We start from the raw sequence: 25,197 nt of genomic DNA, 5'->3' as shown, positions 1-25,197 counted from the left end.
GCCTTGTTTCCCAGGACTAAACCTTGCCTTGTTTCACGGATTTTACCAAGTTATTCCACGGACCTTGTTCTTGTTCCTCGTTACCTTGTTCCACGATTCAAGCCTTGTTTCAAGTATCAAGTTATTTCCTAGCCTTGCTCAAGTTCATGGACTAAAGGACCTTGTCATCTCCCCTCACTTTGCCTGGCAAAGTGAGTGTTTCGGTTATTGGATTACAACTTTGGACCTTAATATTTCATATTGGACATTGTTTCTTTGGACTAATTTTGACCTTTCCTGAAAGGTCTGCTTCTGGACTAACTTTTACATTTGCTTTTATTAACTTTATATATTTCCTTAATAAAGATATTAGATAGAATCTGGCCTCTGCGTATGGTTATTGGTGCTCTGTAGCCTGGGTCGTGACAGTTTGACTCCGCCTCCCATAAGCACCAATTAACCAAGGCCAGAATGTCTACCGGAACCGTGCCGGGTGGGCAGCTGCTTACCTACACCATCGACAAGGATGAGGTGGACCGAATCCGTGATAAGCTCAATGCACAGGATGGGGAAATAAAGGGTTTGAAGGAACGCGGAATCCGTCTTCCGGCCATGGCGTTGCCAACCAAGTTTACTGGAGAAGCTTCTAAGGTTCATGTTTTCCGTCGCCAATGCCAAGCTTATCTAGAGGCCCGTGCTGCCGAGTTTCCCCAAGAAGACATCAAGGTGGCGTGGGTTTACAGTCTTCTAGACGGGCCAGCGGCCAACTGGGCGACGGCACTGTTCGACCAAGCCTCTCCACACCTAAGATCAGCGCAACGCTTCTTGGACCACCTTAAGGAGACTTGGGGAATCGAGGACAATTTGGAGGCAGCCAGTCACAAACTCCGCCGCCTCTTCCAAGGAGACAGACCCATGTCTCAGTACATAGCCGAGTTCCGAGTGCTGGCCCACAACACCGGCTGGAACGATGTTGCCCTCAGAGGACAATTTCGGGAGGGTCTCAACATTGAAATGCTGGAGGAAATCTCCAAGGTGGATCCTCCCCAAACGCTTGAAGCACTCATCGATCAATGTTTACGGGCTGAAGTCATGATTGCCAACAGGAAACAGTGGGTACGAGGCCAGAGCGGTAGAGCTGGGGCAAAACCCCCCGCTCCCGCCAGCGTTCAGCCGCGCCCAGTGTGGAGACCCCCACCACCATCCCCATACCCCAGAGGGAGCGAGGAGGTGCCGATGCAGTTGGGCAATGTGCGTCCCAGATTAGATGCCGCCGAGAAGGCCCGCCGCCAACGCCTAAATCTCTGTTGGTATTGCGGAAATGGGGGCCACTTCGCCAGAGAGTGCCCAGCCAAAGGGAAGCCCGCCGCCCGTCTTGCGGCGGCGTCCTCCACGGAGACGAAGGCGTCTGAGGCGGCTGGCACACAGCCGGCGGGGGAAGCCAACGACCGGGCGTAGAGAGGCTCGCCAACCCGGTCAAGAAACCCATTCAAGAGCCGCCAACCGGGGTCCTGTTCCTTCTAGTGGTCACCTTATGGTCAGCAAAAAAGGGACCCGTCATGATCCACGCCATGATAGACTCAGGAGCTACCAACAATTTCATTGATAGAGAGTATGCCGACTCTCTGGGATTACAATATCATGACTTCAAGAATGCCCGTGTGGTGCAAGCCATCGATGGCCGCCCTCTCAAGACGGGCCCCGTAAGCCAGTGGTCGGAACCCACCAGGATGTGGATAAGGGAACATATGGAAGAGATTTCCTTCTTTGTTACTGAGGTTCCCCATTTCCCTGTGATTTTGGGGATTCCATGGCTGACACTTCACGACCCAAGCATCTCCTGGTCCAACAGAGAACTGCAGTTTGCTTCAAAATACTGCCAAAACCATTGCCTCGTAGCCAAGGTCTGCCATGCCACAGACACCGAGCCCATTATCACCTTGCCAAAGAAGTACTCCGAGTATTGGGATGTATTCAATGAAAAAGAAGCCGAAAAATTACCCCCACATAGACCTTATGACTGTGCCATTGACTTGGTGGAGGGGGCCCCGATCCCGCGAGGGCATCTCTACTCCCTGACTGAACCAGAGCAAGAAGCTCTCAGGGAATTCATAGAGACAAACCTTCGCAAGGGATTCATCAGACCCTCTCAATCCCCAGCCGCCTCCCCAGTGATGTTTGTGAAGAAGAAGTCAGGGGAATTACGCTTGGTGGTGGACTACAGAGCATTGAACAATATCACTAAGCGGAACAGCTACCCCCTGCCCTTAATCTCGGATCTACTAGACCGACTTCGAGGAGCCAAGGTCTACACCAAGCTGGACCTACGGGGGGCTTATAATCTAGTTCGCATCAGAGAAGGGGACGAGTGGAAGACCGCCTTCCAGACTAAATTCGGATTATTCGAGTCCCGAGTTATGAATTATGGTTTATGCGGAGCTCCCGCAACGTTCCAGCATTTTGTCAATGACATTTTTCAGGACTATCTAGATCGGTTCTTGATCATCTACCTGGACGATTTTTTGGTGTTTTCTAGATCACAATCAGAACATGAGAACCACGTTAAAATGGTGTTACAACGATTGCGGGATCATGGACTTTATGCCAAGCTGGAAAAATGCGCTTTTGATCTACAAGAGGTAGATTTCCTGGGGTACCGCATCTCGCCTCTAGGGCTCTCCATGGACCCGACAAAAGTTTCAGCAGTATTGGAATGGCGGGCGCCAACCAACAAGAAAGAGGTGCAGCGATTCTTGGGGTTCGCGAACTATTACCGCAAGTTCATTCCAGATTTTGCCCGCTGGTCTGACCCAATCACCAGCTGCATCCGTGGGAAACAGCCCTTCCGCTGGACTGATCAAGCAGAGAAAGGGTTCCAGCAACTAAAGAAATTATTCACATCCCAGCCAATCCTTCAGCATCCAGATCCTGAAACCCTTTTTGTGGTGCAAGCGGACGCCTCTGATGTGGCAATTGGGGCTGTGCTCCTACAACCGGTGGGAGATCACCTTCATCCTTGTGCCTATTATTCTCGTCAACTAACCGCACCAGAGAGGAACTATACCATTTGGGAAAAAGAACTATTAGCCATAAAGGCAGCTTTTGAAACTTGGAGACATTGGCTAGAAGGGGCCAAATTTCCCATTGAAGTCCACACTGATCATCGGAATCTAGAACATCTAAGAACTGCCCGCAAGCTAAATCAGAGGCAGCAACGTTGGGCTTTATTCTTTGAACGTTTCAACTTCCAGATTCATTATGTGACCCCAGCCCAAACCAAGCAAGCAGACGCCCTGTCACGTAAACCGGAATACGCTGCAGGACGCAAGGAGACCTTTGAATCCCAACTACTACAACCCGAGAACTTTGCCACGCTCACAGTGGGGAACACCAAATCCACTCCCATTGATTCAACTCCCTCTACTCCAGGACCCATCTGTGCTCAAGAAATCAGGGCTAGTCAGCAAGCAGATGCCTGGGCGCAGGACCAACTTCGTCAAGGTCTGCATTTTCCCTTTTCGCTTAAAGATGGACTGCTTTGCTATAGAAATCATGTTTATATCCCACCCGGACCGGGCAGGGAAAAAGCACTTCGTCTGTGTCATGACTGCAAACCAGCAGGGCATTTCGGACTATTTAAAACCATGCATCTGATCCTAAGAGATTTCTGGTGGCCCAAGATCCGCAAAGATGTGGAAAAATATGTCAACACCTGCCCAGTATGCCAGCGCTCCAAGATAAGAAGGGAGAAGCCCTCAGGGCTTCTACACCCCCTTCCTACCCCATCTCGCCCATGGGAAATAATTTCTGCGGATTTTATCACTGACTTACCACCTTCCTGTGGATTCACCACGATCCTAGTGGTGGTGGACCTTTTCACCAAGTTAGCCCATTTCATTCCCTGTGAAGGCCTTCCCACGGCCCAAGAGACTGCAGATTTATTCCTCCAACATGTTTTCAGACTACATGGATTGCCCAAGAGTTTGGTCACAGACCGTGGATCCCAATTCACCTCTCGTTTCTGGAAGGCACTACAAAAACTATTGGGCATAGACTCTCGTTTATCTTCAGCTCATCATCCCCAAACGGATGGGCAAACGGAGCGCACCAATGCCACTTTGGAACAGTACCTTCGCTGTTATGTAAACTACCAACAGGACAATTGGGCTTCTCTGTTACCACTGTCGGAGTTTGCCTACAACAATGGAGTCCAGGCTTCTACAAAAGAAACGCCGTTCTTTGCAAACTACGGCTTCCATCCACGTTTCTTCCCCCCAGTCATTGAAACTTCAGAAGTTCCCGCAGCAGAAGATTGGCTGCAGGAACTCACAGCGGTGCAACAACTTTTGCTCCAGCAACTGGAACAAGCCAAGGAGGACTATAAACGTCACGCGGACAAACATCGCCAGCCGGGCCCCGAAATCAAGGTAGGAGATCGGGTTTTTCTGTCCACTCGCTTTTTGCCCTCCCATCGCCCTTGCCGGAAGTTAGATGCCCGTTTCATTGGCCCCTATCCAGTGGTGGCGCAATTAAACCCCGTGACTTTCAAACTCCAACTTCCGCGTTCAATGCGCATTCACCCAGTGTTTCACCGCTCCCTGCTCCTTCCGGCGGATGGTGTGCGGCCAGATGTAGACCGGCCGGCCCCCGTCCCTATTTTGGTGGATGGGGAGGACGAGTTCGAGGTTCAGGACATTTTGGATTCTCGCTTTCACCGCCGCCGCCTGCAATATCTCATTGACTGGGTGGGTTTTGGCCCTGAGGAACGCTCTTGGGAAGACGCCTCCACAGTCCATGCTCCTGATCTAACCCGTCGCTTTCATCAGACCTATCCCGCCAAGCCACGACCTCGCGCCTCGGGGAGAGAGTCCCAGTTTGGGAGGGGGCTTGAGGAGGGGGATAGTGTGATGACCCATGGGCCTTGTAGTCCTGCTCATGACATTGTGATGCCTGATGAAGAAGAAAACTTGGGTTTTTTACCTTCCCAGTCAGAACTGGATTCTTCCCAGACAGATTCTTCCCAGCCAGATCTGGGAACCTTGCACCTGCAAGAGGGTTATGTTCCAGAAGTATGTCAAACAAACACTGAGGCTACATCTCCTGTGTTTTCTCGCCATGAGTTTTGTAAACAACAGAGAGGTTTGGAAGCGGCCTCGCGCAGGAGTGCTAGAATAATTGCTAAGAATTTAGCCAATTAAGCCTGCTTTCCATGAGAATCTTTAAGGAGTCAAACATCTGGTCTCAGAGATTAGCTTTCGTTTCTGGTTCCCAGAGAACTGCTCTCGGCGGGAAAGTTAGACTCTATATAGGTGTTTTACCCGCGGAGTAACTTTGCGGAGTCAATTCGTCAGCCTCCGGAGCGAGTTGTGTCTGGACAGCGCGCTCCGATCCAAGCCTCGTTCCTGTTCAAGCCTTGTTCTTGTTTCCAGCCTTCGCTCCTGTTTCCCAGCCTTTGTTTACCTACGGACCTTGCCTTGTTTCCCAGGACTAAACCTTGCCTTGTTTCACGGATTTTACCAAGTTATTCCACGGACCTTGTTCTTGTTCCTCGTTACCTTGTTCCACGATTCAAGCCTTGTTTCAAGTATCAAGTTATTTCCTAGCCTTGCTCAAGTTCATGGACTAAAGGACCTTGTCATCTCCCCTCACTTTGCCTGGCAAAGTGAGTGTTTCGGTTATTGGATTACAACTTTGGACCTTAATATTTCATATTGGACATTGTTTCTTTGGACTAATTTTGACCTTTCCTGAAAGGTCTGCTTCTGGACTAACTTTTACATTTGCTTTTATTAACTTTATATATTTCCTTAATAAAGATATTAGATAGAATCTGGCCTCTGCGTATGGTTATTGGTGCTCTGTAGCCTGGGTCGTGACATTAGTATACAATTTAAAATGTACAAATATGCAAACATTAAAACAGTATTAAATATAATCAGTATTTTAAAAATTCACAGTTTAAATCCATTAAAACATATTCAAAGTTAAAAACCACAGCATCCCCTGATTTAAAATGCTCATTTTTAAAAGCCTGTCTGAATAAAAAGGTTTTTGCCTGCCGCCAGAAGGACTTTTGTAAGCATTTGAATTCTTATTGTGAGATTTAATTCTAGAACCTTTGGTGGGCAAGGTGCAGAGGTCACTGATACAGGATCTTTAAGAATATTGGGAAATGATTTCCCTTTAGATAAGAACTGTCTATGGTCTGACTGGTTTAGAAACTACTGACGTTGTTCTTGGCTGTGTTCTACCCCTCTAGGAATGGCCTTGTGAAAGCTGTCTTCCATGTCTCCAAAGCCATGAATGCTTCCTTGTCGAGCAAGGCAGATGGGCAGCAGAGCTCTTTTGGCCACTGTGAGAGAGCCAGTACTCACCTTTGGAACAGCCTCAACATGAGCAGTGGAGTTTCAAGTACAGGTCTTAACAATGTAAGTACAATTGATCATCAAACCTGCTCTTTATCTGTACACAAACATATATGCACACATTCGTGTTGAGTGGAATTGAGGTCTGACAATTATCCTCCGGGGTTAAATGAAACAGCAGCTATTCTTTTCTTAATCCATGATGGAAGAAAGGAAGTTTCTTCTCTTTCTCTGTAAATTACTAGAGCTGTAATCCTTTTTTTCTCAACAGTGTTTCAGGATTGTATCCATTTTCAGTTCATTGTTTTGTCCAGAAGAAGCATAATGGCTGCTTGTTTGGCTCTAGTTCTTGCTCTCTGTGGTTTCAGAGTGAATTGTTGCCACAGAAGGCTCCACAACTAGTGCCTGCCAATCAAGTGCCTGCTCTTGCATTAGAAAGTTGGACCATTTTTCATGCCTTTCTTAGTGCCTTTCTTTCTTCATACCTTTCTTTCTAATACTCTGCTTGTAAGGTGAGATTTCTTAAACTCTGGAACTGTGAGATGGTAAACTCAGACCCCTTGTTACTGCTGGGTGGCAGCTGTAGTGCATTGTAGTTGCATTGCATGTTCTAGCAGTATTTGTGCAATGTTTCCGCAGTGCAATACAGAGGCATACCGTATCTCTCCACTACAGATGAAATATCTTAGATTATCTGAACTGAACACTTATTTTGGCTCCCCAGGCTTGACTAGTGTGGTAGTAATATCCTAAGAACTATTGAGTTCAAATTATGAGGTTCAAAACAACATTTAATTTCCTCTGGGCTTAGCAATTCTGTTAGCCCCCTCTGCAAGTGCAAGAGGTATATGTAGGTTGAAAAGGCTCAAGAAAGCCGTAGCAAAGCTCAAGCAACCTACAGCAGGGTTATATTTCTAGCATGCAAAGTATTATCGTGGCAGTATGTTTCTGATTTGATTGGAGTATAAAATAAATACTTTCTTGCCATTCAGAGTGTCATGTCCATGGTGGGTTACATTCTGCAAAGAAACTGATGTGGTCATCCAGCTACAGGCTTGATATTATTGGCCATATGAATTCTTTTCTTGTAGGAAAGAACACTTAATTCTGATAATTTCAGGTGATCCTGAGAATATTTTTAGATACTTACTGTATATGCTTTTGCTCCCAAACATTGATGATGGTAGAGTATCTTTGTGGTCTTATCACTGAATGGGGATGTCTCCTTGCAGATGATTCAGCTGCTGACTTGTGACCTGTTGCTGTCGCTCCGCACTACTCTGTGGCAGAAACAAACAAATTCCAGCCAAGCAGTAGGAGAGACCTACCATGCTTCTGCTTCTGAACTGACAGGATTCCAGCGCGACCTTGGCAGCCTGCGCAAGCTGGCTCATAGTTTCAGACCTGCTTATCGTAAGGTAAGCAGGTCTGTACTGCAGGGCTCTGAATTATGAAATGTTGCCTTATCCTATTAATATCTGTTTGCTTTTTAAAGACAGAGGAGCAAGTGGCTCAAAAAAACAACAACAGGAATTTTATTTTGCAAAGGGCTAATGTGCTATGGTGGTTAAAACAGACTTGAGAGGTCCAGGTTCATGTCCCTAATGAGCCTTGGAACTCACTGGTAACCTTGGGCTAGTCGATCTCTCAGACACAGCTTTTTGCTGTCTTGTTGTAAGAATAAAGGGAGGAAAAGAAGAGCTATGTGCTACCACCTTGGATTCATTGGAGAGAAAAGAGACATACATTCAGACAATACACCTATAACACAATGTTTTCAATGGCTGTTTGCTGCTAGTTTTATTCTGGATGTGTCCTTATTGTGTTGCAGGGTTTACTATTGGCTAGCAATAGTTATGTAGGTCAGCACTATTTCTTTGAGCTTGCTGTTTATATAATCAGGTATATGATAGTTCAAAACAATTTTGTTTGTTTTGGCAATTGTTACAAGAGGTTCTTTTGAATACGCATGTATTGTCCCAGCCGTATGGGAGGGGTGAGGACTGAGAAGACAGGCTTGCGTCTAATGTCTCATGAAACATTTTGGTTTATGTGGAGAAACAGTATAAGTGGTTCTGGAGTAGATTGTAAGTTCTCTCCAGATCAGAAATATTAGTGTGCCCTGCATTTCAAAGTCACCTCCTCCCTTTACTATTGAGCATTATAGGGAAATAAGAAAGTGTTGAATTTTAGAGAAAGGGGAAAATAGCTAAGAAAATGGTTAGTAGTTGGTGCACATCTATGCATCAAGGTGGATTAGGGAATCTTTGCCTCAACAGATATTTTGGATTTAGCATCAGACACTTCTGCCAGCATGACTGTTGGCAAAGGAATATTAAAGCTATAATACAAAACATCTGGAGGGCCACACCTTCTGGATCCCATTGCGCAATAAAAGCATGTGCTCATATCCTTGACAGCACAAGGAACTGAATTGTAGAGGCTACCCGTAATTAGTTGTTCCCCTTTCTAGGTGTTCTTACATGAAGCAACTGTGCGTTTAATGGCAGGAGCCAGCCCTACACGAACTCATCAGCTTCTGGAGCATAGTCTCAGGCGCAGAACTCCCCAGAGCATCAAGCAAGGTGAGTAAGCTCTTGCGCCATTTCCTTTCTTATTCAGCTGTGGGTACTGGTTGTTTCTGTAGAGTCTAAGCTCAGCTTCCACATTCACATCAGGGTCTTATCAAGAAATTTTTTTAGGAAGCAAGTAGGAGCAAAAGTGTTGCCTGCAAATAAGAGCCACAATAAATGTGGGATTTGTATAGAAAAAGTACACTTTGTGTATAAAAAAGAACATTAAAAAATGGTTTAGGAGGATAGCAAAGATGCTTCCCTAAGAAACAGAGTTCCTCCTTTTCCTCTTTGTCCCCCTTGCTACACGTAATGCCATTGCGAGCAGCAGCCCTCTCTGCAGGATCAGGGCCCTTCCTGAATTGGGTAGGCTGTCTGTGCAGAGAGGACCAGTCAAGGTTAGGCAGGAGGGGAACAAAGCAATTTTTTTTCCTTGAGTGGTCTTTGGTTCGTAGATTCTAGGATTGAAGACAATGTGTTTAAAAATCAATGGCATGAAGATGTTAATGAGCTCTGACAGTCAGGTCTCTTCACCTACCAAAAAGGAAAGGCGTTCAATGGAAAGTGTGGGCCCTAACAATCTGTGGAAGTATTGTCATTATGACCAAGACAAGGCTACTAAACCTGGGATGCTGGCCAGGTCTCAGCTTGCTTCCTCAATAAATGACTTCTTACAGTTCTGTGACTGTTGTAGATTATTCTTTGCACTCAGATACTGTATTTCTTCAATTCTGAGACAATTCTGAGGCTCACACTAATTTCAGTACCATCAACAGAATATATATAAAAGCACCTGAAATTCTCAGACTTACCCCATTTTTAGAGATGTTTATATGCACTTCTATGCACCTTAGAATTGAATAAATACAATATATAGAAAAGCTTGCAAAGCAGTTGTTTGCTCATGCCAGTGTAGTCTGCCTTTCTTTGACTCCCATTGTGTATTCTCTTCCTGTGAATGTTCATTGTTTGACTTTTAGTGTAATGTCTTTTCTTTTTATTTAGGTGAGCTGGATGCTCTTCCTGGGCAGAGAGAACGAGCTACAGCCATTCTTTTAGCTTGCCGCCATCTCCCACTCTCGTTTCTGTCCTCTCCTGGACAGAGAGCTGTCCTCCTGGCAGAAGCTGCCCGCACACTGGAGAAAGTGGGAGACAAGCGTTCCTGCAATGACTGTCAGCAGATGATTGTGAAATTGAGTGGGGGCACAGCTATTGCCGCGTCCTAACCCTGGAAGACTTAAGGGCCTCATCACCCAGTGAACTGGATTCTTGCCTCATTTCTACTTCCTTCCTCCCTCTTTTGCACACTATTCCAGTCTAGGACTGTGAAAGCTATGTTTTGCTAGTCAGGTGGGGGCTTGGTGTAAACCAGCTTTTCTGGCTAGTGATTTGCTTCTTCTAGGCAAAAAAGATTTCTCACACACAGGAGCAAAGGTGATACTATTTTCACTGGCAAACAGCCTGTGAGAACTTGGAAGACAAAACCCATTTGAGAAGATAACGGCTTTGGAAAACTGGCTTTTGACCCTTTTAAAGACAGATGTAACAAGAGTATGTTTTTAGAATGGGAGCTACTGGGGAGCAAGAGGGGTGCCTTGAACCCTTTTATTAACATCTGCATTGGCTCTTGATCAGGTGCCATGTGCTAAGGGCAGGCCCATGGAAGATACGGCTGTATTTAATCTTGGTCCTTAGTGGGCTGCATTTTTTAAACTTAAGCCTTTGTATAGATACTGCATTCTCTGAGAGCCTTGGAAGGCTTGGTCAGCTCTCTTGAGGTGCATCACAGTTTTTATGCCTTTTGTGTTTTTATAGTAATGTTTTGCAGGTTTTGGGGACAACAATTAAGATTTTCTTCCCTTTTCCATTTCCTGTCTTTCAACTCCCTCTTTCATTCCTGTCATCTTACTGTATTGCCCTCAATTTAGTGGTTTAGACTTTTATCTGTGATTTGTCTGATGGAGAACAAAGAAAGAAGAATCAGAGGCTAATTGCTAAACTAGGAATCAGAGGCTAATTGTTAAACTAGGTGTGACTTAAAGTATCCAATTCAAAACTGTGTAAAGAGAAGCTACATCTCTTCCTTTCCAGTGCTATTTTGCTGCTAAAATCTCTCTTCCAAAAACAGCTGTTTTCTTCATTTTGTTTTTTAAATTACATTAATTAATTGGATTAAACAGTGGCTTTGATTTTTGGCAAGAAAACAGCATTCCCTTATAATCTGGGAACTTTTTGTAACTATGTGTCTGTTCGAAGAACACCTTTGAATCACATGGTTAAAGTCATAATCTTGAAGAAAAAGTCGCTTTTCTGGCATATTTGACTTCTGTAGTAGTAATTTCACCTATCCAAGAACATTTAGTATATCACTCAACCAGAGAAATGATAGCTTTCAAAGTAAATCATGATAGCTTCCTTCCCAAGATTCTTTGAGGAAGCTGTGACATTAAAAACAAAGATAGCCTCATCCTTGGTCAAAGCAGATTGGTTTTGACTTATTCTTCTTCTAGCAGAACAGGTTCTAGGAAGCTTCTTTTCAACAGGAGTGGCTCTAGGTTTGAACAGATGATACGAGAGGCACGGCAAGAAGAGAAAAGATAGCAGCAGAAGTAGAAAACAAAACAAAAAAAAGGTTTGAAAGGCTTGGACCTCCCTGAAACACAGAATAAATAAAAAAAATCAAAGCACCAAATAAGGGAATGCAGTGGTGCTTGTTTCTCTGGTGAAGTCACACTACTGTACATTGTCCTTGAATCAGTTCTGTCTGCCATTGGCCATGTTTAATTGCACAACTGGGCATTGATATAGGACTGGGGCTATTGATTTAAAAGACAATAATATTTATCTCTATGTCTCCTGTTGACAGCTTTATGGGCAGGTGAAAACCTGTATATCTGAAAATACATGCAAACCAGGTGCCTTATCACACAAGAGCATGAATCCACTTAAAATCCGGTTTCTCCCTCCTGCAGAATTCTGGGGTTTGTAGTTTGGTGAGACCCAGGGCCTGTCTGGCTGAGTTGTTTAAAGCCCCCTCCCTAAATTGGATCCAAGCTCTAATGTGATGAGGTCCCAGGAAAAAGGGATGTTTCAAATCTTGAAACCATTATATAACATCCAACATGTGCACATCTTATTGATGTCACATGTTGAAACTTCACCCACAGAGTGATCTAGAAAGAAAGTTTTGTCTATAATTTTGAAGTACTTTTTCAATCCTCAGTTCCTAGTAAAAGGATCCATGAATCTAATAAAAGGTGTATTTTAACGAAAGTTTTCCCCCTCCCACCCCCCAGAAGATGTGAGCGAGTATGTTCCAAAAGTTCTGTTTGTGTGTACTGTCTCATTTTGATTCTGTAGCACAAGTTTGCAACTCAGGTGCATTTCAGGAGTTATTTATCACAGACCCTTGTTTAAGTGTGCAGGTTGAAGTTTGTGTACCACCCTTTTCTCAAAGAGGACTTCACACTGATGGTAGTAACAAAACAGGAAGGATAAGAAACTACCTCCATGATGAAACTGGTAGTACCAAGGTCTATTCCCAGGTATGCTGTGCCACCAATCAGGTGGAGTGGCAAAATTAAAAAGTTGTCTGTGTGAATTGTGGATGTCAGGTGAATTGATTGAGCATGCCTAACACTTCAAACCCTTCTATTTGGAAAGTTTAAACTAATCTTAGAGAATTAATTACTTTCTAGATAGGTTTCCTGATTACCTAATATACAGTGTGTTCTTTGGTTCCAGAAGGGTTTAGTTCTGGGACTTTGCATAGATACAAAAATATCCGGATGACCACGTCCAATATTATACAATGCTGGCAATGTGAGCTGTGTGTCTGCATTAATGGCATCACGGTTTAATATGTGGCATGATGATCCATGGTGGGCTGAATTTGTGGATCCAGTGGGCCCTTGCTGCACCAGAATGCACCTAATTGACTTTCTAGATCACTAGACATCTCACAGTTGCATAGATTTGAAATAAAGGAAGCCATTTACACAGTTAAGAGCAAATGCTTTAGTTGAGAACAGGCATTGCAATTAAAGGATAAAAGTTCCGTGTTAGTGTATTGATGGAAACTAAGAACGGGACTTGATGAATTATATTTAGATAAATTGAAACATCTGCATAGATGGGATCTTCACAAGGGAACAACATTCAATTTTCTTGTACTTCAGGCGTTTTTATACATCACATTTATTTATGGGTTTATTATCTCCCAGTCTATCCCTACATTATTTCTGTGTATATAATGTAACTTTTGGTTTTTTTTTATATATATATATGATGTGAAAAGTGTCTATCCTAGTAAAATAAGGCATAGGGATGCTTTTCTGTAAGAAGATGTAGCTGGTGATGATGTGAGGGGACCCCAGTTCTGACCCTCTCATGGGGACCATGGTGTGATTTTGTCAAATAAAGATGAATTTACTCAAAATCCCAATACTCTTATTAATGTGCCTAAAGCTTCCTTAGCATTTACTGCATTTAAGATGAAAGTAATTATTCTCAAACATTATCTCATTAGATGGGCTTGATACAGATGGCACTTCACCAGAGTGAAGTGGCATGCATAAAAATTATACTGGATTAATCAGCATTCTCTCTGGCATACAGCATAAGTAATGATATGCCAGAATGCACACCGTGATATAAGAATGCTTCAAAGGTTAGAACAACTGAAGACATTTGGTAAGAATCCTATTTTTCCAGGAAGGGAAAGTACTTGAAAACGTGGAGGCAGTGACAGACTATATTTCTAGGCACGAAGATTACTGCAGATGCAGACTGCAGCCAGGAAATCAGAAGACGTCTAACTTGGGAGGAGAGCAAAGACCAACCTTGATAAAATAGTGAAGAGTAGAGACATCACTGGCAACTAAGGTCCACATAGTTAAAGCAATGGTATTCCCCATAGTAACCTATGGATGCGAGAGCTGGACCATAGGGAAGGCTGAGCGAAGGAAGATGGACACTTTTGAACTGTGGTGTTGGAGGAAAATCCTGAGAGTGCCTTGGACTGCAAAAAGATCCAACCAGTCCATCCTCCAGGAAATAATGCCTGGCTGCTCACTGGAAGTGAGCATATTAGAGCCAAAGATTAATTACTTTGGCCACAAAATGAAAAGACAGGAAAGCTTGGAGAAGAGAATGATGCTGGGAAAAATGGAAGGAAAGGAAGAGGGGGCAGACCAAGGGCGAGATGGATGGATGTTATCCTTGAAGTGACTGGCTTGACCTTAAAGGAGCTGGGGGTGGCAACGTCCGACAGGAAGTTCTGGCGTGGATTGGTCCATGAGGTCACGAAAAGTCAGAAGCGATTGAATGAGTAAACAACAACATGATTCACAGAATTATGGTAGAGTCAATATAATCAGATTTTTTGTTACTGCTGTTATGTTACTTCAAAATAATCATGGCTTTAAGGTGAATTTATAATGTGGTTTTCTTGTTCAGAAGGAGTTAGCAATGGCCTTCCTCTGTGGCTGAGAGAGTGATCTGCTCAAGGTCACCCAGTGGGTTTTATGGCTGGGCAGAGATTTGATCTCTGGTTTCCCTGAGTCCTGGTCCAAGAGTCAAACCACTATACTATTCTGATTCAATTATCTATTTGTTGGCAAATATCTAGGACAGTATACACAGCATTTTAAAGGAACAAGTGCAATAGAAGTCAAACCATTGCAGATTTAAAGCAAGAAGGACTTGAATTAGCAAACAAGCAAAGAGCGTTAAAAATTGTAACACAGAATTTAGTAATTTAAAAAATCTTGAGAGGGAGAAATGTTTTAATTTGGCACCAACAACTATATTTTATTGCCTCCTTTAAAAGCATGAAGTGAATTTTAAATGCTGTATAAGTTAGAATGGTATGATTATACTAAAGGTGACAATACAAGCAGGATGTTTTTCAAAACATTGTGGTAGATTGCTGTATATAAAGATGAGATATAAACTAACCCAGAGCATTAAATATGAGCAATGTGTAGTCAAAGAAAACAATCTGATTATGTATTGAGCACACGTCCACTGAGCATAATGGTCCAACTTATCCTAGATTTTCTGAAGAGTTTGCATTTCAGGTGTAGTTATATAATAGAAAATGTTGATGTACAGCGAAAACATCTGACCTTTCCAATGGCCTTTTTGTTCTTTCCCGCTTTTATAGTATATCAGCAGGAGAATACTTGTGAATGATGCTTTAATGTATTTCAATCTTATTTCCCTCTGTAACCTATTTTTGAGATCAATTTCCAGCTTTTTTGACACAGTAGAATTACGGGATATTTTTTGCAAGCATTTTGTATGTTCTGGTAGTTAAGGAAAGCGACTCTTCCCTTTATGTCGGTCTGCATGATGATCTAAGATATCCATTAGTGGAGGCAGTTCAGCGCAGAAAAGCAATTCACAGATAAAAACAACATGTCCTATTTCCAAGAATCAAATACTGACTGGGAAACTCGCAGCAAAAGATTGATTTGAGTTTTATGTTCTGCTAACCAGCAGAGGGCAGAATCAGCAAAGTAGTTTCCATCCAGCTGAATTCAGTTTCAGCCCCATTTCAACATTTTCAAAGCAGATCTCTCTCAATTTGTGTTCTATAGCTTCTCAATTTAAATAACCCAAAACTACCTGTATGTAGCACAAAGGCGGGATATGGGATAGGTGAATCTATATCATATAGGCTGGCACATATGTGCATGAATATCCTGGCATTTGTATTATTGCCCTTCTAATACAGTGTTTCTTGTTTTTTTGTCCATAAGCATTTCCTTTAATGTGGATGTGTGTTCGTTTGATAAAGAAAATACAAAGAGCATCACCCAGAATGCATTTACTTGTTTAGACAGAAGGATGTATAGGGAGAACTTAAATTGGACACTTAAACGCATACACATTGACACAACCTTGTGATAATAACCAAGCAACTGCCTTAAAACAAAGATTTTGCTAGCCTCAGGGTAGCTGGAGATGGATTGGAAATGAAATCAAAGTTGTTTTCAATGGTCTTTGTACACTACCTCTTTTTTTAAACACATTCCCTAGAAGCAAGATCAAGTTTGGCAGAGACTCTCTTTGCTAGTAGGAGCAGTTCTTGCTCTGCTATAAAAGATTAATACTCCTGTGGGACTCCTAACTTAGGTTTTAAGAATCAGGCCACCCTTCTGAGGGTCTGCCTTTTGCTTCTAAATGGTTGGTGTTTTGTGTGAAGGTAAAAGACTTCTGCTGTTTCCCAGCAATCATGACAGCACTTCTGAATCATCACCTGGAATGAAGAACTTTCAAGGCAACCTCTGCTGATGGTAGGCTGGGGAAATGATGCTTTAGAGCTATGTTTGATTTGATCCTGGTGCAACGTTAGATAAAAAGTTAAGGAGAACTGTGTGCTATAGATGGATGGGCATAATGCAATCTTTCATGTGCTATAGATAGATGGGTGTACAAGCACCACCAGCCATTAATGAGGAAACTGGGAATTATAGTCTGCCAACATCTGGAGGGTAGCCCCTGCTGTGGCTTTTGGGGGGCATAATCTATGGTGCTCTGAAATATTGTTTTCACTGTCCCTCTTTCACAAATTGGGTCCAAAGGGAACATTAGGCTACTACCACAAAGCAGGCAGCAGTACTTGGAAAAAATTGATTAGAGACAAGGTTTTCTTACATAATACCAGAAACTTGCATCATCTTGTGAGATTGAATAATAGATGACTTGGGACAAGTTAAAGCAAGTATTTTCTGGTTTGGAAAGAGAAAGAATCTGGACATATGGGTTCTGCCTCATAATTGCCCAGAATCAGATTGGGAAGATATAGGACTTCAAAGTGAAACTTGATAGGTCTTTTGGCCACATCTGTCTTGCCTTGCCTTCATTCACTTCCTATCCTTAAACAGAATTAGATTTGAGATTGCAGCCTAGCATACTGAAGCAATGATTGCACTAGTTTAAGTTCTTTCAAAATTTTCCACCTGCTGATCTTTGCATATCAACCACCCTCAGAAATAGAGGAATTATGCTTTTGCTACCGTTCGTCATCCAACATTTTCTTGTGCTGAAAACCCCGATGAGACCACTGTTTGTATCACTTAGAATTGAACTGGTGGAGGCTGTTTTTCCTAATGTTTTCTTTCTGAGTCCCCTTCGAGGTGAGAAGAGTGGGGTACAAATGCAGTAAATAAATAATACATTTCTTAGAGGTCAGATATATTTCTGAACTATCTACATTTTCTGTCAGGGCACATTTCTGCTCCTTTAAAAAGACCCATGTGGCTATGTCTTGATTCTTCTTTCATTCCTATACTGTACTTTCTCATTTTCATGTCTCAATAGTTAGATCTGCCCTTCTAGACCATCTCAGCCTTGTGTGAGGTTTTAGCAGAAGTTAGACATCCAATTGATATTAGTGTATATATTAATATTTTCAGAGCTGTACTTTCTAGGCTAACTCACTCTTTGCTTATCTCATTTGTCTCAGCTTCCATGGGAAGAAATGTCCTTAGGTCAAGCCTAGCCAGATGGATGAAAGTACGTGTAGCCCTGACTTATGATCTTCCCAACGTTCTTTGCCCTGACAACGTTATGGCTCATTTCACCAGGGCAGCAGCTTCTGCTTTCTCCTCCAATGTCCTCCTATAAATATCTGGATCATGCAAACTACCTTTATTTTGTATTAGAAAATTAGAAATTCTGGATAGCAGATGTAGCCTTTGATAGAGGACTAGAAGCAGTCATTCTCCTCCATATGTCAGTGAGGCTTGGGTATATGCCAGGATGTGTGGATTTCTCCTCTCACCAACTCAGAAGGTGCCGCATTGGTCTCTGAAGGCATATTTTGCTTTGGCAGAAAGGAAGTGTCCACCTTTTCCTGTATATGGCTGCTTCTGTTCTGGGATGGTCTGGAGAGAGAGATGAAGGTCTTGGTATGTGTCTTCTTCCTTTTCTGAGATGCTTCTTATTTGCTTGGCTAGAGGGTGAACTGATGAACCAATATGGCAGTGGCTGAACCCAGTTCGTTTTCACTTTGAAGTCACACATGTTCTCTGTATGTCCCTGGATGAGTTCCTCTTCTCTGCCTGCCCATAATGCACCTTCATGGTGAGTAAACAGTGTGTTATTTCTTCACATTGGCCATAGTTAATCTAAGAACGGCTCTGGAACTCCCTCCCCAGAGAGATCAGGCAGGCACCCACCCTGGCAGCCTTTAAGAAAGATCGGAAAACCTGGCTCTTCCAGTGTGCTTTCAACAACTGATCATAAGAATTATCTCCTCAGCATTGACATTATCGGGCCTAATGTATTGTTTCTTTCTGCCCACATTTGGTAATTACTCTCCTCGTTTATTCCATCTTGAATTCTCCTTTTTACAGTACCTTTATCTACCTCATTAGATTTTAATCGTGCACTTTGCACCACTGCCCAGCCTTTTTATTATCTTGTTCTTACTCGGTGGTTTTATTTACCATTATATTGCTGTTAATTGTTGGTTTGACCTGTGTAATGATAGTGTTAATTATGTTTTTATTGTGAATGTATTTTTATTTTGTTTATTGTGGAAATTTGGGCTTGGCCCCATGTTAGCCGCCCCTAGTCCCTGCGGGGAGATGGAGACGGGGTATAAAAATAAAGTTGTTGTTGTTGTTGTTGTTGTTGTTATTATACAGCAACCTAGTGATAGTTTTATAACCAAAGATAATGATACCTTTATGGTTCCTCTATTCAAAAGGAGTACATCTCTCAGTGCCAATGGGTTTGGTGTAGTGGTTTAAGAATTGGACTGTGACTCTGGAGACCAGGGTTCAATTTTCCACTCAGCCATGGAGCAAACTCCTGGAGCGTTTCCACACCAAACTCCTGGAGCGTTTCCATCAGCGTTGCCTCAGAAAAATCCTGCAAATCTCTTGGGAAGACAGGTGGACAAATGTCAGCGTGCTGGAAGAAGCAAAGACCACCAGCATTGAAGCGATGCTCCTACGCCATCAACTCCGCTGGACTGGCCACGTTGTCCGAATGCCCGATCACTGTCTCCCAAAGCAGTTTCTCTACTCCGAACTCAAGAACAGGAAACGTAATGTTGGTCAGCAGGAAAAGAGATTTAAAGATGGGCTTAAAGCCAACCTTAAAAACTGTGGCATAGACACTGAGAACTGGGAAGCCCTGGCGCTTGAGCGCTCTAATTGGAGGTCAGCTGTGACCAGCAGTACTGCAGAGTTCGGAGAGGCACAAATGGAGGGCTTAAGGGAGAAACGTGCCAAGAGGAAGGAGTGTCAAGCCAACCCTGACTGGGACCGCCTTCCACCTGGAAACCGATGTCCTCACTGCGGGAGAATATGCAGATCAAGAATAGGTCTCTTCAGCCAACTGCGGACACCCCCCCCCCCAAGACCCTATAACTGGAGGACCATCATCCTCAGCCTATGAGGGATCACCTAAGTAATTAAGTAAGTAAGGAAGGAAGCTCAGTGGATGACCTTGGGAGACTCATAAACTTTCAGCCTCAGAAAATATTGTGAGTTGCCATAAGTTTGAAATGGCTTTAAGGCACACAGCAAGGGCACATCTCTGAATGCTACTTGTGAAGAAGCAGACCTGACACCAAGTTTGAAATTGGCTACAAAAGCTGCACCCCAGCTGCTCCTGGCCTGAATAATCCCCTGCCTAGTTCTGTTTCCTTCATGAGCCTACTTTATAACAGGACAAGGTCCTGTGCCCGTCTTTTCTTGATGGTGATGGTTGTGGATGCTTTTTTTGTGTGTGTCAGGAGCAACCTGAGTTGCTTCTGGAGTCTTCTGGATGCTGTGGTTGCTGATGATTAGTAATGGAAGAGAGTCTTTGGCCTCTTGCCCTTTTTGTGGATTTCGTATAGGCAAGAATGGAGATCTTTTTTGAAGCAGTAGGTCACAGAAGTCTTTACCGAGTGTGCATACACTTTCACTACACCTCTGTTTATTCAATAATTACTGGCAAAGGTGTTTTAGATTAATCAAGCTGTCTCCTGACAGTTTGTGCTCCATTTATCATAAATCAGGCTTACCTCCAGTCCATCAAAATGATAGGTCAGAGTGAGAACTCTTTGCTACCCGCAGGAATGTGAACTGTTAGGTGTGTAGCACTGAGTGTAAAATATATTCATTGCCAAGTTCCTTTGACCTTAGGAACTGATATGGTGAGACATAATGAAGAGCTTATATGGCAAACCTTCAAATGTGAAGCTGAATATGTATGTACTGGCAGGTGTTTTGAATTATTTAGAAAATTTTCTAACCTGTTTTTTTCCACAAATTTTGACATGAAAGTGGTTGAACATAAAACTGAAAGAATCATCTTGCTGGCTGATTTCTCATTGAAGCCACTAACAGTTCATTCCTTAATGTAGCCATTGTTCTTTCAGCTTTTATTTCCTTTGGAGACCCATTTGCAGCATGAAGATAATATTGGCCTTGCACACAGAGCGATTCTAAGACTGATTGGGATAAGGAGTGTTGGCCATTGAAAAGTGTAGCTATTCATTCATATGTAATTATATGTCCTTCATCTCATACTAAACAATCTGATTGATGTTATGACGCACTTGCGGAGACAGCCATGCAAATGGGTATCAAATGAGAGGAGAATATGAAAGGCCAGAATGTAGTATATTCCAGAGAACTGCTACATTGGTCTCCCTTCTGGTCCTTCTGGCCAACCTGTGACCCTCCAGGTGTTTGGGACTCCAACACCCAGAAACCCTAGCCAGTTTGTCCAATGGTCAAGAATTCTGGGAGCTGAAGTCCAAAACACCTGGAGGTCCACAGGTTGTACAGGCCTGGTCTAGAAGGTTGCATGACTTCTACTGCTGGCCTAAGGTCAGCAGTTTTGTTTAATAGGTGCGGAGTACACCTTGTGTCAACTAGATCTTTCAAATCCTTGTAGGCATTCCCTGCCCTGGAACATCCACTGTGTGAGGCGGCCGTTTCATTCACTGTAACTGTAGGCCCAGATTATGTAGTCACTTTACCTGTAGTTACCTTAAAATTTTACAGCCATTTTTAGAAGTGATTGTTTTACCTCAATTAGTTAGGATGGTTGTCTCCAAAAGAAGCTAATCACATCCCAGTAGAAGCGCTTTGGCTGTCTGTACGTCAATGTCGTCTTCTTCATGTGCTTAGAATCACCACTGCACAACTGTGGGATTGACCTTTTGGTCCATTTTTGCTTTTGTTTTACCTTCTTAATACATACAGTTACAAATATAGATATATACATAAATAATAATATAGGTTCCAAACAGATATCCAGATATCTTCCATGTCACATAAGTGGCACACATACAACTGTGTGGTACAAACCAAGCCAGAGATACAGCAGGTCTGGGGAACCACGCGACCCTCCAGATGTTGGACTACAACCCCCAGCAGCCCTTTTCCAACATAAACAATAAAGAGGAGTTGAAATCCAACAATATCTGGAGGCTCTCATGATTTCCACACCTACCTTATGGGAAAAAAATAGGCCGACATCAGAAAACAACGAATACAGTGAATGCCTATGAAGGGCACTGGAAAAATCAGATTTGAAAGCATGAGAGAACATTATCACAGGAAACAATATCTGGGTGGCAATATTATTCTTATCATGTCTAAAACAGCAAGTTGAAAAGAGAACAGTTGGATGATCCTCTGTTTCTTCCTACAACTAAATAATAGTCTCACCCCCCTTCTCTTTCCCCCATAACTGTCTATTTTGTTGCACCTTTAAGGATAGTTTGGGTTTGGTGGAGACTCTGCCCTGAACTTCCCACAGTCTGACTTCCATAGATTATAATATTTGACAGAGAGATCCCCAGTGAGCTGTTGCCCTACACCCATGGATGAGAAATAGCTCATTTGCCTGTGGCCCATTCATTGCCTAGCAGAAGTCATGTGCTGCTGTGTCAACCAAGCTCTGTAAATTTCTACATCATTAGCTATGTTATTTATAAGGTTATACTTTGTTTGGAAACATAACGGGGATCTCCAGTGACACATTCCTCTGCTTGGCAGTCTCCTGCTGCAAGGAGGAGGCAAGACTCCTGGTAAGCGAAAAACAGGGAAGAGCATTAAGATGCAGACCAAATGACAGCTCAATCCATAGCCACACACTACTGTTTCATCTGGTTGGCATTACAAGTAAGCACCCATTGAGTTGGACATTCTCTGGTTATACTATATAAAATATGATCCAATTGTATATGCTAATGAGCAAGAATTAGGTACAAAGAGGAGATACCTTTTCACAATGAGCTATGATGTGTAAAAGCATGACTACAGTTCCAGCCAACCAAGCAGCAGAAGATGTTGCCTTTGTTTCTTTGCCAGACAGTCACAAGAAAGATGTGGTGATGGGTGAACAGAGAAATGCAGGAAGAGCCAGCTTGCTTGTTTCCTATTAAGTGTTAAATAAAAAGTGTTCTCCGAATCTAGCACTAAAGCACAAATACCCCTCACTTTGGTTCTTCTGATATCAGACCAAGCCCTTAATAGTGAAATGAACTTTCCAGCCTGTGGCTGAAATGTTTACAGAAAAAGGCTCCATGGAGTATGTCACAAATGAGGTATGCAGATTGAGCAAACATCTACTCTCTCACACAAGCACATTTGTGCACACTGTGGCTACACTCCAAGACCTTCACAGTCTGGTGGGAAATATCCCCTCTGTAGCAAAGCACCCAATTTCCTCAACACGGGGTCAAGTCGTTGTATGTATGGCCCACAGCAATGGTTCCTGGTGGACAACAGAGCATCTTGGTAGCATGGTGGATTTATATGCAACAAGGAACTGAAACTGAGATGTTTGCCGGACAAAGAAGGGACTAAGCTCAGTATGAAAGGTAGTCTGCATTTTTTTTCTTTCATTCCTTAACAGTCCCCCTTTGAACAGTGTGTTTCTTCTTCCATTTTTAATGCCCCTGACCTTTTTTGGTTTTCTCTTCTTTCTTTTTTTGCATTTGTTTAACTGCGAGGAAAGGCAGAGGAGAAATGTAACATAGGGCAAATGGTCACACACAATACACTGGTAACTTATTGCAACCGTTTGTCTTCTCTCGCTGCTCATGGTCATCATTGCTGGAAGGCTGGAACCAAACATATTATCCCTTCCCGCTCCATGCAGAATATTAGTGGCGTTGTCCAGGTTTCTTGCTGATGCTGACTCCCCTGGGAGCGGTAGGATGGGATGAAGAAGTGAGTCAGAAACAGCAGGCGTGCATTGAATCATAGGGCAACATGCATGCCGGTTTCACCATGCATGCTGGCCAAGTTCTGTTGGGATGCTAAAGACAGAAGGCCACGCTAAATGGGAAAGTTCAGTTAGTAGCCTCGGGTGGCTTCTCAGTTCCTGTGGCCGTTTGTCCTTCTTAAAGACTATCCTAGCTCCCACACAGAACCTGGCAGTGCCAGTGTTGAGAGGGGAGCAGCTTGGCCAGGCCATTGCCCACCTGGCAGGCTGCTTCAAGATTTTAAAGCAAAGGGAGCACATGAGAGACAAGTCCTGCCTAAACAGTCACCTCTGTCTTGCTGTTGGTGGAAAAGGGGCGCTGTTGGTGGGTATAGTGGGTGGGTGTTTGGCTAAAGACCTCCGGCAGCTTCTCAATACTGAACTGGCGCTTGGTGATGTAAGCCTGTCGTCGAAAGTCAGGGTGGCTGGCGTCCCAGCCTCCTTTGAAGGCAGGGCTGGTTGCCAAGGTGTGGGCATTGGATTTCCCCACCTTGGACTTCTGTCCTGGCGTTGCCAAGCCGATCAGAGCACAGCCGTCTTGAAAAGCTGGGATGTCTTTCTGATGGAGGGTCAAGGAAGCAAAGGGCAGATTGCCTGAGGGTGGCAGGTCCATCACAGGAAACCTCTTGTAGAATTCCTCAGGTGCGCTTTCTAGAAGGGAACACATGGAACAGGGCAGAACATGAAGGACAAACGTTCATAAGTCATCATCAGCCTGCAATAGCTCTGCTCGCAGCCACTTCTTTTCTCAACTGCTCTTTTATAGTTTAACATTAAATGCTTTCACGGTTTGCGTTCATTGTATGTAACACAGGAGATGATTAAGGATGTGAGTGGCCTCTCTAGTTTATCTTGCCTTCCATGTAAACGATGAACGGCAGAAAGCCAATAGAACCAGATTAGCTCTATCCTGCCAACAAATGTATAAATTTTATGTAGAGTAAATACGAATTATAAAAGGGATAATGTGGAATTTAATTACATCGGGGCTGAAATAGTTTGTTATTACCAAAACTAGAAGCTGCCACAACTTTAAACAAATTTTATCTCCCTCCCACCACTGCATATAAAACTCTTCATACACGGATATCTGGTACATGGCTTTCATTTAAATCAGGGATAAACGAAGTGTGACCTTGGGCCATATAAGACTCTCCAAGGTTGTTTATCCGACCCTTGAGTCCTCTAGATCTCCCAAGTTAACCTTTCTGTGGTCTCCTCAAAGTGTTAATTGACTTATGTGTCTGACTCTGGGGATGGGATTTCACTCCTGGAGATAGCAGTTTCCCCCTATACTGTCTGTATGCCTTGCTCTCTCTTTTTGTCTGTAAGAGAAACCTCTTGCTTATTTCAAAACCAGAAGGACACTTCTGTCCACATCTGTTTTTCATTTTGGGGCATCTTTGACCAATGTAGTCCTCAAAGGTTCTCAGGGGCAGAAAATTGTCCCTGGACCCACCACAGTTGCCCACCCCTGATTTAAATGGAATTTTTTCTGACCATGAGACATGTGCCAGTTAAGAGTGGGAGTTGTAGTTCCAAAAGAACCTCTGATCTTTGTGTCTCCTGTGGTCATCATAGTGCTAGGGTTAATTTAAAAACCAGTCATGCTTCATCAGAAAGGCTGTGCATGTTATATTACTATGTTATGCCACATCTAAGTCCCCGCTCCCCACTCCTTTACCAATGACATGACAACTAACTGCTGCCTGTACAATCTGTGCCATCCCTGCCGTGAGTTAACCACCCATGGCTTAATTCTCGTAAAACTTGAAAAGAGTGAAGAAAAACCCACTCCTTCATGTGCGTAATGGGGTGATTAATATGTGTTAAAGGGCAACTAATACACGTTAAATTGTTTTTCTGAATAGCTGTTAGTCATCTGCTCTGAATTCAACACCCCCACTACAGTTGGGCTTAAAAGCATACTGAGTTTGCCCTCTATACCCCCCCTCCTTTTTCATGCCTTTTTCATCTCTCTAAAATTGCTACATTTTAGTTCTAGCAGGTGTTTTTCATTTCTATAATTGCTATTGTCCCCATCTCTTCTC

The 25,197-nt window shown here is 43.3% G+C and overlaps 2 protein-coding genes and 1 non-coding gene across 3 annotated transcripts in view; 2 read left to right on the top strand and 1 right to left on the bottom strand.

The window, feature by feature from the left end:
* srebf2 (sterol regulatory element binding transcription factor 2) overlaps positions 1-13,355 on the top strand; it is a 36,183-nt gene extending 22,828 nt beyond the window's left edge. Inside the window, exons 16-19 of the mRNA XM_003221001.4 lie at positions 6,239-6,407; positions 7,577-7,762; positions 8,818-8,929; positions 9,923-13,355. Coding sequence (XP_003221049.1) covers positions 6,239-6,407; positions 7,577-7,762; positions 8,818-8,929; positions 9,923-10,143 — 688 coding nt within the window. The 3' untranslated portion in view covers positions 10,144-13,355. The remainder of the gene's footprint in view (positions 1-6,238; positions 6,408-7,576; positions 7,763-8,817; positions 8,930-9,922) is intronic.
* Positions 6,912-7,012, top strand: mir33-1 (microRNA mir-33-1). The gene has a single exon (NR_129958.1). It is a non-coding gene; the product is annotated as a microRNA mir-33-1 (primary transcript).
* A 7,722-nt stretch (positions 13,356-21,077) lies between the features above and the next one.
* shisa8 (shisa family member 8) overlaps positions 21,078-25,197 on the bottom strand; it is a 55,796-nt gene continuing 51,676 nt past the window's right edge. Inside the window, exon 4 of the mRNA XM_008110757.3 lies at positions 21,078-23,797. Coding sequence (XP_008108964.1) covers positions 23,424-23,797 — 374 coding nt within the window. The 3' untranslated portion in view covers positions 21,078-23,423. The remainder of the gene's footprint in view (positions 23,798-25,197) is intronic.

Source organism: Anolis carolinensis, chromosome 5, assembly GCF_035594765.1.
Source record: "Anolis carolinensis isolate JA03-04 chromosome 5, rAnoCar3.1.pri, whole genome shotgun sequence".
Classification (NCBI taxonomy): Eukaryota; Metazoa; Chordata; class Lepidosauria; order Squamata; family Dactyloidae; genus Anolis; species Anolis carolinensis.
This window is presented reverse-complemented; position numbering and strand designations above follow the sequence as displayed.